Consider the following 12,881-nt stretch of genomic DNA (forward strand, 5'->3'; position numbering starts at 1 on the left):
TTAATATTTATTTCAATTTTTACATAGTCTACAGTAGCATATATATCAATCTAAAATAGGTGTTACCAAATCGATTTTAACATATGTCCTGGGTAAATATATGTCTTTCTTTCTTTCTAAATAAAGGTAATATAGGGTATAAAGCCTATCGGATAAAGCTCTTTTCCCCACTAAAATCTACTGCCGGGGTTTTTGTCGTAACTCTAGGCACTTTAGATCGCAGGTAGTATAGAGGTATAGGAAAGGATGGGCCAACGGCGCAGACGCGAGTTGGGTGAAAGAGAGAGAAGAGCGGGATTCCAGAATAGAACGATTACGAGAGAGCGAGAGAGCGAGAGTGAGAGAGTATGAGGGAGTAGTGGAGTAGTGCGTGAAAGCGTGGAGTGGAATACAAGACAGGCCACACAGGCTGCGCGTTAACGCTAATGCGGATGACTTTTCTCTCCAATCTCCATATCTTTCTGATTGAAAAAATGTCGTCAGCGGTTGTCGCGGCGGCGACGTTGGAGTAAACGTCGAAATATGTCCGGGCCGATAGTCGGTCGCGCGCAGACACTCGGCGAGGGCGTTCAAACGGTTCATACGGGTACGAAGGCGATTTGCGCGGTCTGTGACAAGAGTGACAAGCTGTCGAGGTGTTCGCGCTGCAAAGTCGTCTTCTACTGTACGAAGGAGCATCAGAGACGCGACTGGAAGCATCACCGGGTGTTTTGCGCGACTCATCCCGCGGAGAAGCCGTTCTCCTTGGCCTCGGCTTCGGCTTCCGTAACCGCTGTCGATCGTCAGCGTCCAGCGGGATCAACGGGATCAGCGGGATCAGCGGGACCAGCGGGACCAGCGGAGCATCCCTCTGTCGGCTGCGGCGACACAGCCTCGAGCGCCTCATTGCTCTCTAACCTAGACGGACTAGACGGGACCTCGGACTCGGAGCCGCAGCCGTCGCAAAACGCCAAACATTTGGCAGCAGGTACGCGAGCGCGCGCGTGCGAAACAAATAGATAGATATGCGTTGCAAGCGCAGGATTTTACGCAGAAGGAGAATTTTGCGCGGTAATGACTACCATAGGACTCTCTCGTCGCCGATAACTCGCGATATAAATAGCGAACGTTACCGATATTGCTCGCTCGCTCACTCGCTCGCTCGCTTGAACCGTAACGACGTATAGACGCCTTGTTATTATCTTGCTATACCTCTCAGCTTGGCTGAATTTTTCATTGTATACACTTGCTCTGATTGCAGAGTCTATTGTGCGAGAGAAAAACGAGCCGGGTCAACAAGAAGAACGGAAAGAAAGCCAGAACAAGAAGAGATCGAATAACGGAAAGAGCAGCGCGAGGAGCGCGCGGAATAACAAGGTCGATGGCTGGACGTCGCCTATAACGTACGAGGGAAGCTCAGAGGACACGATACTCGGAGCTCGAGCTGAACTATTAAATCCCATTGTAGAGAGTTCGAGGATTTTTAATAGTTTCAGCAAGACGGATCTTGGCTCGCTCGCTCAACATCGTAACGGCATGAAGAACTTGAACTCAGAGATACAGGATCAGGAAGAAGAACTTTTGCCTCCTTTTCTACATAGGAATAGAAGTAATCTCGAAGAACTTCTAGACAAAATTTGTCAATATGTGATAAGGGACATGGACAAGTACGGAGTGTGCGTGGTAGACAAGTTTTTAGGCAAGGAGAGAGGTCTTAAAGTGTTGAACGAAGTGTTAAACATGTATAGCGCCGGACTATTTCAAGATGGACAATTGGTTTCTAATAAGGGTAGTGCGAATGACTTAAAGACGATACGCGGGGATCAGATTATATGGCTGGATGGGAAAGAAGACCATTGTGAAAATGTTGGCACTTTGATATCACAGGTCGACGCGATCATCATGAGAGCCAATAAAATGCACAATAATGGCAAGATAGGCAACTATACCATCACTGGCAGGACGAAAGTGAGTATCCCTCTTTTTAAATGAGGAATCTTTTATTTCTACTTTTAGATTAGTATAGTATAACGTACAACGCTTCAAGTTGATTCAATAGTAAATTCCTACTTTATGCAATAGAACTCTGTTGATCCAAGCATGTGGGAGAACAAGATGGTTTTTCTATCCTTTCCAAAGTTTGGAATAATACAAGTTTGCTAGCTCCCATCTACCCTTTTAGTACCTCCCTCGTGTCGCTCCAATAGAGGCTGTTGATGTTGAGAGAACTCAAGTCGATCGTGACAAGTTCTTATTATCCGAATATGAATTTGTATATTTGGAATTGAGCACGAATTTGTCCGTGAAACCTGGATAAAGAGAGATTTGCCGTTGATAATATGACAGTGCGTCAGTACGTTGCGTTTTCTTTTATTTATATTAGATAAGAAGAAAAAGAACGACGCGTAAGGCAATTAAGTGTGCGTTTAATGGGCAGATGACGAATAGTTTAAAAGTCCTAAATGTATCTTTCTCTCTATTTGCTTTTATATGACATTTGCGTGTTTACCCGAGGCTGCGCGGCATGATGCGGCACGGCAAATGTTAAAATGCTAACCAAGCACCAAGCGCACATAGGAGTTTCGGTCATGCGAATGACACGCTGAGGTGAACACGATAGACAAGGTCAGGACTCCAAAAATGCAAAGATCTGCGAGGGAGTATTATACGTCGAAAGGCGGCTGGCGGAGGAGAGTGGGATCGCGCCAAGTGCAGTCAGTCACGTACGCCGCACGAGACTCCCACCCTCTTTCTCTTCTCTCACTGACGTGACGCTACGCGATATAGCGAATTCGCTTTACGGTACACATAAAACTCTCGTCCAGCTGTTCAATTGCGCTGCCGTCTAGTGCTTTCGTTTCACCAAGCTGAAGACCTTTGGCAAAAGATAGGTCTTTGATTGAACTTTTGCCTACGTATTATTAATATTAATAATAAAGGATCGTAATTTAAGATACAAGGAAGATTTTTTATTAAAATATAGTTGTACATTTTCATCGTATGTCTATGTTATATAAACATTAAGAAATTCTGTAACAAAAATTGCAATATAATTCAAAAAGCAACAAAATCCAAATTCTTTTATTGAAAGAAACATTTTGAACAATTGATTAATATAAACTTGATACATATAGAATATTCTGTTATGAAAATTTTATGTTCCTACGATAGTATTATGTCCTCTGTGTGTAACGGTTGAACAAAATTCTCATTGAATTCTATAAATAATTATCAATCAATCTTATTTTGTCAACAGATTCAGGATATTTCTCATATTGTTCACGATTGTATTATAGTTCATTAAACTGGTGCTTGTTTAATAATTATTTGATTTATGTTTGCTATCATTGTCCTTTCGTATGATTTATCAGTGTCTATTTTTAGTTTGATATCCAGTTACTCACAATGAGACAAGGACATGTGTATATCATTTATATCGCGCGTATGTTTAATTTACTAAATATCTTATTTTATACGCTGCCATTTTTGCAGCTGTGTTATAACTTACATGCTTGCTATGTTTACAGTAATATACATTTAAGATGTGTTAATTCACTTGTGGATGCGTGTGTCTATTTTCGAGTCAGAAATGATCTTATCCGAATAAATAAATGACAAATAAAACAGATCGATTTGTTTAATTTGCTTATTTTTTTGTAAATACTAGATACTAATTTTAGAATTGTAATTATTGTTACGCAACGTATACAATTTAAAAAAAATGTTTATGTGTTCAATATTTTATTATACTTTATCCACGCAATAATATTGTGAAAAAATCTTAAGAATATTTCAGTCAGTGTTATGTTCAATCGTGTCTTTAAAAGTCAAGACATTTAAAAACATCGATTTAATTTTAACAGAAAACAGTATTTTACATTCTTTTAATTTCAAAATTATTAAATATGCGTACTATCTTTCTCTCTCTCTGTCCCCTCCCCTCTCTCTCTTTCCATATTGTAATACATTTAAAGTGTCTTTTGTTCTAAATATATTGTCTTGATATTTTAAACTCAAAATCGATTAAACAATCTGCACAGAAAAAGTGCTTTGTAAAGCATTTCTTTATTTTTTTTTCTCAAAGAATAATGCAAGAGCTAATGCAAGAATTTTTGCGACATTATCATTGACTTATTAACAAAAAGCAGACTTTGTTATCAGAAAACGTGGGTATACGCACGTAAGGCAATATGCTTTCAATGTGGATTGAGTCAGATTGAGTCGATCAATTACTGCGCCGTAAGTGTAGAACAGTGGTATATATCATTCGATAATCTGGCAAGATAAAAAGAAATGTGAAATATTTTGTCTGTTAATAATCATTGCATTATACCTGTTGAATTTAAATAATGTGGCAAATGATAAACGTAATATACTCTCTGTGTTACAAAAGTGTATAGTTTTCTTTTTATTAGATTGTTTTTTGTTAAAGTACATCTAGAAATAATTGTGTTTTATATATACATATATATATCTAGCTTATATACATTATGTAACATTTGTAGTTTCAATTTAATGCACGATTAAATCCAATATTTTTATGAATTTATTTAGTATTAAAAAAGTTATTGATCTTTTAATTTAAATTTGACAACGCTAGTCATTAGTTATCGTTCAACGTTATCTATGTTCTTTTTTCTTGATAAATAAACATTTTTGTCTTTTTTGCGCTATTATATGACTCATGTGTGACATGTGTAATGCAGAAAAGCAAGTTGTATTGTAACTTATTTAGTATTCTAAATGTACATATTTTTAGAATATAACATTTGTTATCTTTTTAAACATATAAATATTTATTATGGCAGGATATAAATATGATGGAAAAAAATATTTATGCTTTAAAGAAGAGAAATACAGCAGTTAGCTTTATAGATCTTACATACACAATATAGCTACAGCTATATTGAGTTATGTCAGAAACGAAAAATTAAATATATGTATTTTTCTTTTATGCGCATCTCTTGAAATAAATTAATATCGTTTCACTTCATAATTTATGCTTAATAGTATTAATTAGTAATACATATAACTTTTTTCTTATATATTGTGTTAAATCGATTGGTATTGAAAATTTTAATTAAATATTTTTTAAATTTGTAGAGTTAGAATTACAATAAATTTGTCCTGATTATATGCTTGTCTTTTAATAAAAATTTTTTTTACTCCAGGCGATGGTAGCTTGTTATCCCGGTCACGGTTCACATTATGTGAAACATGTGGATAATCCTAACCGAGACGGACGTTGCATCACAGCCATATATTATCTCAATCGGGATTGGGACGTCAAGGTGAAATTTTATACATACGCATTATTATATTTTAATTATATTTATAATATGATAAACATATATATATATATATATAACTATGTCTAAAAAACGTGTCTATGTATCATTATGAGTAGTTTTTGAGTAAATGTCATAACATTTCAATCAATTGCTTTTATCAAGACTCTTATAAGAATTTGAAATATATATAGCAGTTTATATTTATCATTGCTCTAGCTTACGAAAAAAAAAATTTTTATATCATTCATCATGCTTGCAATGATGAATTAAGAATATTAAAAAGATATCTTGTAAATAGTGTTATTTTTTAATGAAATACAATATGAAAATAATGTTGTGTAACGATAAAATATATAATTATATATTTTTTATTGCACGCGCAGGAGAATGGCGGACTTTTAAGGATATTTCCCGAAGGCTGGCGCGATCAAGTAGCAAATATAGAACCTTTGTTCGATAGGATATTATTTTTCTGGTCGGACAGGCGAAATCCACACGAGGTGCAACCAGCGTTTAAGACGAGATATGCCATTACGCTTTGGTACTTTGATGCCGAAGAAAGAAATCAGGCTTGTCGAAGATATCAAAGAGAAAGTGCGTAAACGATTACAGAGATGCATTGGAAATTTTTCAAATTTTGAAATTTGTTCTTTTTCCAATATATCCCAATAATATTTACTTGAAATTTCAATGTGTATGTAACGATTAGATGAAGCTAACACGTAATATCAAGATATATTTTTAAAGTCAAATAAAAATTTAATAAAATGTTTTTTCTTTATCTCTCTTGATTATAAATTATTTATGCTTTAAAATAAAATCAAAATATGGTATGATCGAAGACAATGACTCTTTGCATTTCATATTTTATGAATAACATAAACAAATATGATTTACATATATAACTTGGGCTGTAATTTCTTTTAGGAGAACTTCATACGAAGAATAATAGTTCGTGAGACACAGAGCGTGAGCAACTACTATGCCGTCCGATTGGACTAAAGTTATACTTGTACATAAAATATTATGTATTATTATGTATTATGGTAATTTTTACAGGAGGAATTGAATAACGTATGAAGAAAGTTATCGAAGACAATGTGTGTTTGTAAGGAAGTGCAATAGATGTAAAAGCATACTTTTTTTTACAAATGGCACTGTAATATACGTGATGATTTAATGTTGCTGTGTAATTGTTGCAATTTATGCTTTTATGTGTGTGCGCACATGCGCACACGTATATACATATATACATATAGAATCTCAGAAATAAAGGATATTTCATTTTTCATACAAAATCTTTTATTTCTAAGACTCTACGTGTGTTTGCACTTCGTAATTTAATATTTAAAATATCAAATTTGCTTCCTATATGTTTTGAAGAAAATATTTGTGTCAATCATTAACTTCCGTTATGTAAAGTATTAACAATATTTAGAGGATGTTGCATTTGAAATATTTTAAGCAAGATCATAGAAAATATATAATGTACAAAAATTTCTTCCAGAAATTCATTATTGTCATTAATACACCTTGATTTCAAGTAAATTTTCATAATATTTGTATGCGTTATTTTAAGCGATATCAAAGAAACTAGATACTGAAAGATAAAATTATATTGCTCATACAAAGTGTAATATTAGTATTATCATGTTGTAATGTTATGATTGAACATTAACAACTCTTTACGCTTACAGAAAGATCATGTTTGGTTTATTACGGCCAGTAATTGACTTCCTACGCAACAAATTGAAATAAATCGAAATAAATTGGGGCCCAGTCTGTACCTGTATAATATTATACATATATTGCAAAATGGTAGAAACACTGTGTTTAATATTCTATGTACCTATTTATATAAATTAATAAGAAAGAATAAGCATGAGCATACCATCTGTGTCCATTTATGTATTCATGATCTGATACATGAATCTATTAGTCATTCTAATACAGGAGATATGAGAAAGAAACATAGAAACAATTAGAAAATGTGTATTATGTTTATGATATCACAAGTATTTCATTTTAAAAATTGAAATTGTCGCCAAGTTAGTTCTTAATATTTCCTATCGTATCACTGGGCACAGAAAATAATGATAAGAAATTATTCAAAGGTCCTCTTCATAATTAAATTATTCTTTGTCCTTGGGCTTAATTTGTTTTCGCGTTTATATAATGTCGAAAATTGTAATTTAGTGATCTATTATTGGCGCGTTTTTGAAATATTGTAAAAATAACCAAAATTTTGTTATTGAAACAAAATAAATATATAAAATTATAAACAAATCACTTCTGTCTACATAAAACAAAAAATTTTCCATGATTTTTCACATAATTCTTAATTAAGCAACATTAGTGTCACTTGGAAGCTGACAATCTTGGATCTGATTGATGGCAGGCACATAAGCTTGAAACAAAAAATTGTTTTTTGAAAACATTCCAGGATTTATCACATAACAATCAGAATAATTAGTCTTGTAGGTTTTAAAATTGTCAGCAATCACAATAAGATCTGGTGTTGGAAATATCTGTAAAGCGTGATCATATCTCCAATATATTGGAACAACTTGAAGAGGCACAGGCGTCAAGTGTGATTGGCTGATGATGGCTCTGGCAAACTGAAATTTTTGATCATTATTGTTACATTACTATATATTGCAATTTTTTATAGTACTCGACATGTTTACTTACATGTTTAAAAAAATCCTCCTCTTTCGGAAAATGAAGCGCATTTCTGCACATCTTAGTTAACATGTCTTCTCTTAATATTACAATTTCTTTTGTACAATACTGTATTCTACATGGATTTGTAGTGAAAATAGCGTTTGGTAACATTTTTCTGACTTCTTCAATGATGCATTTGGGCAAAGAAGGTTTTGGTAAAATTTTGGGAGAGCCTAAATCGTGTGGACCAGGTACAAAAACAAATTTGGAAGATTCCTTTACATCTCTATGTTGTGTTATTATATCAACCAAATTTTTAAAACCTATTAGCAAAGCTTGCACATTAGTTATATTTGAAAAACTTAAGAAATGGCCACACAATACAAAAGCAATAGGAGGGTAAGCCGCGTAACCATTCAGTACTGTGTTAAATTTTTCTAATACGTGTGGAACATCCAACCATAATTCTGCTATGAATACTATCATTTCATCCTGGTTATCCCATTCGTGAACTCGTAACTTTTCTGACATTTTTAAAGATATTTTATGTGGACCACCAAATGTATTCGCATTATTAAAATCTGAGCGCAAGCTCTTCGATGATTCTATTGGTGGAAGATTGATACTTTTTACATATAATACATTGTCCTTGTAAACACCGCTAGCTATTACTATATAGCCTTCCATAATAAAAGTATCTTGAAAATCTTATAAATAAAATAAGGAAAATATAACTTTTATATTAGCAATTGCTGTTAATCCTATATTTTAAAGACCTTATTAGCATGTACATTTATATATTATATAACTAAAAAAAACTCCCAGCCAAACTTCAACAAACAAAAACATTTTATATAAATAGATGGATCTATTGGAGATATACTTTTTTTATTATTTCAAAATACTATCAAGGTACAATTAATCTATTGAGTATATCTTAAGTTAAACGTAAAAAGTAATTCTGAGAAAATATATCACTATGGTTAATGTTTTGATAGCATTTTGAAATAAATTAAAACATTCCACTTGTCCATATAAAATATTCCTCCATATATTTTTAAAATTTAAAATATAATATTGTAAAGGATATTGTTTCGCTGAGATCAATCTTGACAGTTCCACTTGTATCTTCCAAATAATATTGATCTTCCATTAATTGTGTTATCAGACCCATTACATACACATTTCCCATTCTAAGCTCACTTAATAAATATTCGATAGGTATTAAATTTATCTTATCTGTTTGCTGTCTCTCAAATTTGGAAGACAGAAATTGCTTATGCCTTAAAGTTTTATACCATGCCAGCTCAAAACGATGTTTAAAAACCAATGATCTATATTGCGTTTCAGGATATGAGTTTTTATTGTCAATAATAAATTTTTCTTTAGAAATGTCATACTTGAGCTTTGGGATATCATATCCGTCAATAACATTAAACACTGTTTCCGTATCTTTCAATTTTCTTGGCTCTAAGTATTCTTCTATAGCAATTTTTATATGTTCCGCTCTAACATGTGGATCATTCAAGTTTTGAGCCAAGATCAGTTCTATAATACGACTGAGCCCAGATTCACGTTTGTTTTCTGGTATTTTTAATAGTTGCTTTGCAAGAGATACTTTAAGCTCTCTATAAAAAAATATAAATAACATGTAAAAATATTGCAAAAAATCAAATTTATCAAAATAGTAATTATATATTAATATACAGCTATGAAAAATATATACATTAGATCATTAACTATAAAAAAATATTTCATCTTTTAATAATGTTGTTTATAGATTTTTTGTTACAAAGTTCTTTTTAATAAAAAGGATACTTACCTTGACAGTACCAAACCATATAATGAAAAATTTGTTTGAATCATATGAGCATACTTATTATCCATTGTTATTTATATATAAAACATACACTAAACAATTACAAATAAAAATCATACACAGTGCAAAGAAATTACACAAATATATTAAGCAAACAAACTTTTACGATATTTTATAAATTATCGAAAAAGAAAATTACATCTCTAAACATCACTACGTTTATCGCGAAAAGAGGTTAGGCACTTTTTCTTTTCTCCTTTCCCGCCTTCAAACCTAAAGGACCTCACACATGAATTGACATAACCATAACGTAAGGTTTTGACGCGTCGGATTGGGCGACCATAACCGTAACCTGCCGTAACCGGCTAATTCAAGTACGTGATTGGTCGAAACCTTAAAGGCCATCTACAATGGAGTGTTTTAGCCGTAACAGCACTAAAGGGCCATCTACAATGGAGTGTTTTAGCCGTAACAGCACTAAAACTACGGCAATGCTGTCTACAATAAAAACGACGTAGCAATAACATACAAGCCAGCCATCAAAAAAAGGCTAATCCCAAAAACTAATCCCAAATGCCCCAACGCTCATCGTAAGTACGCAATGAATTGGCTCAATGCTCTAGTTTACACCGAGCACTTGGTACGCGTAGAGATACTATGCTCTAGTTTACACCGAGCACTTTATACGCGTATCAAGTAGTGAATTTAAGCTGATCAGCCAATGATTAAACACATTCACTAGTTATTTACTATTTGATACGCGTACCAAGTGCTTGGTGTAAACTATAACAGAGATTCACCAATATGCCGTCTTGGGGTAAAACCGGATATCGGATATGACGTTTTCGATGACGGTTTATTTTGATCGTAAATGCAAGAATACAATATATATATATTTTTATTTGTAGTTATTGATATTTAATAATCGTGAACAAAATAAATATTAAAACACAATATATTAAAAAAAAAGGTTTAGGCATATTTCATTAATTTTCCCATGTAAGGTTAAGTAATATAAATTGATTATTAAGAAATTATATATTATTATATATAAATACATATCATGTTTATATACACATTATGTATTATAAATATAATTTAAGCATTGTATTTAGACTCGTAGAATAATATGTGCAACCTCAGGTTTCTCTGATTTTATATTCTATTTGGTAGACACGTAGACACTCTGTTTTCTTTTGACAGGTGACAGGTTAGGTCGGCTAGGCTTTCTTTGTCAGTTATATCTATCTTTCTCTCTCATACTTCCAGTTATACCCCAAGCGATGGGAGCCAATCAGAAATCGTTAACGTATTGGCGAATCTCTGTTATAGGCCGATATTCATAGTCGGATCTTATATTTAAGATCATCTTAAGTACTGTCTTAAGATGCCATCAACCAATCACAGAGCCGTATTAGCATCTTAAGACATTGCTTGAGACGATCTTGAAATAAGATTTGACTATGAATACCGGCCATAGTATCTCTAGGTACGCGTATCATAACTCTAGTTTACACCAAGCACTTGGTACGCGTAACAAATAGTAAATAACTAGTGAATGTGTTTAATCATTGGCTGATCAGCTTAAATTCACTACTTGATACGCGTACCAAGTGCTTGGTGTAAACTAGAGCAAATAGTAAATAACTAGTGAATGTGTTTAATCATTGGCTGATCAGCTTAAATTCACTACTTGATACGCGTACCAAGTGTTCGGTGTAAACTAGAGCAATGAGAAAAAATATATTTGTCTTATTCTAACTTATTGCACCAGGGGCTCGATTCTTGAATTCATTCGCAAGAGAAACGTATTCGCAAATTCTGTTCTTACAGAAAAGTTAGAAATTTATTGGCTATCGTATGACTATTAACCAATAAACTTACAACTTTCTGTTAGAGCGAGTATTTGCGTATACGTTTCTCTTGCGAATGACTTCAAGGGTCTGTTCGCGTCACATGCTCCGACATGCTCCTATTCACTCCAACGCACTCCAATACGTTAATTCCGATGACGCCAACCTATTAGAATGCGTTGGAGTGAATAGGATCATGTCGGGGCATGGCGACGCGAACAAACCACAAGAATCGGGCCCCAGTGCAGCAGTGCAGGAATAAAAACAAACTTTAGTGGTCTGTTCTTTCTAGCTGCACTGTTGCACTGGTGCAATAAGTTAGAATGAGAAAAAATATACTTGTCTTACTCAGGGTTGGGAAGTAACGCGTTACTTGTAACGCCGTTACCGTTTTCGTTACATTTTTTTGGTAACGCTCGTTACTTTTTTATGTCTGTAACGGTAACGGTAACGTCGTTACATTTTTACAGTAACGGTAACGAATTCCGCCGTTACTTTTATCATTACTTTAGTTCCCTATATCTTTTATATCTGTTCAATAGATCGCGTACTGGTCGCGCGCATTATTCTTAATTGGATAAAAATATTCCGATATAGGACGCTGGAAGTCAATGTCACATGAGAATGCCCTGTTGAAATATCTTGTTAATGCGATGCGTAAACCTTTTATTTTGAGATTTAAAAGACTGTAGATAGTCGTCTTCAATACACAAATACATACAATATGTATAACCTATCTGCTAGATTATAGGTTCCGTGCAATAAATGCAATTATAAAATATTTATTTCCATATTTTATAATATATATTTTGAATATATGTTTGAAAAATATTCTCTACCTTATATAGACTGCATTCCGATAGTCACTACTAGTATTAAAAGTCTAAAAGTCTATAGTATATGTATATGAAACTGAACTATAGATTTTCAATACTGGCAATGAATATTGGAATGCTTATATAACATTAATTTTTAAAAACAAGGTTTATTAAAAATTTTTGACAAAATGACATTTGTGAATTACAATATAAATTCTTATAAAGATAAGTATATTAAAAAAATAAAGATATAAAAATATAAAAAATTAGAATAATTATTAATTGAGTTTAATATAAAAAAGCTTACTATATATTAGAAACTAGTTTAAAGTTTTAAGTTTTAATATTGATTATTAAATAATGTAATTTTATAATCTAACATTTTACTTTAGCATTTCAAAAAAGTAACGAATCGTTACTTTCTAAGTAACGGTAACGGTAACGCGTTACTTTTTAA

The 12,881-nt window shown here is 32.9% G+C and overlaps 2 protein-coding genes across 2 annotated transcripts; one reads left to right on the forward strand and one right to left on the reverse strand.

The window, feature by feature from the left end:
- Window positions 1-313: 313 nt before the first annotated feature.
- LOC105831283 (egl nine homolog 1) lies at window positions 314-7,095 on the forward strand. Its single transcript, XM_036284208.1, has 6 exons — window positions 314-967; window positions 1,241-1,947; window positions 5,151-5,270; window positions 5,654-5,864; window positions 6,198-6,239; window positions 6,330-7,095. The coding sequence occupies exons 1-5, from the start codon at window positions 523-525 to the stop codon at window positions 6,227-6,229; spliced, it is 1,515 nt and encodes a 504-aa protein (XP_036140101.1). The 5' UTR covers window positions 314-522; the 3' UTR covers window positions 6,230-6,239; window positions 6,330-7,095.
- A 68-nt stretch (window positions 7,096-7,163) lies between these two features.
- Window positions 7,164-10,028, reverse strand: LOC105831281 (DNA polymerase epsilon subunit 2). Its single transcript, XM_012671291.3, has 4 exons — window positions 9,757-10,028; window positions 9,025-9,562; window positions 7,962-8,642; window positions 7,164-7,888 (listed from the first exon to the last, which is right to left on the reverse strand). Exons 1-4 carry the CDS (start codon window positions 9,819-9,821, stop codon window positions 7,613-7,615), a joined length of 1,560 nt encoding a protein of 519 aa, XP_012526745.1. The 5' UTR covers window positions 9,822-10,028; the 3' UTR covers window positions 7,164-7,612.
- Between the last annotated feature and the right edge of the window lie 2,853 nt (window positions 10,029-12,881).

This window comes from Monomorium pharaonis, chromosome 3 (genome assembly GCF_013373865.1).
Source record: "Monomorium pharaonis isolate MP-MQ-018 chromosome 3, ASM1337386v2, whole genome shotgun sequence".
NCBI classification, from domain to species: Eukaryota; Metazoa; Arthropoda; class Insecta; order Hymenoptera; family Formicidae; genus Monomorium; species Monomorium pharaonis.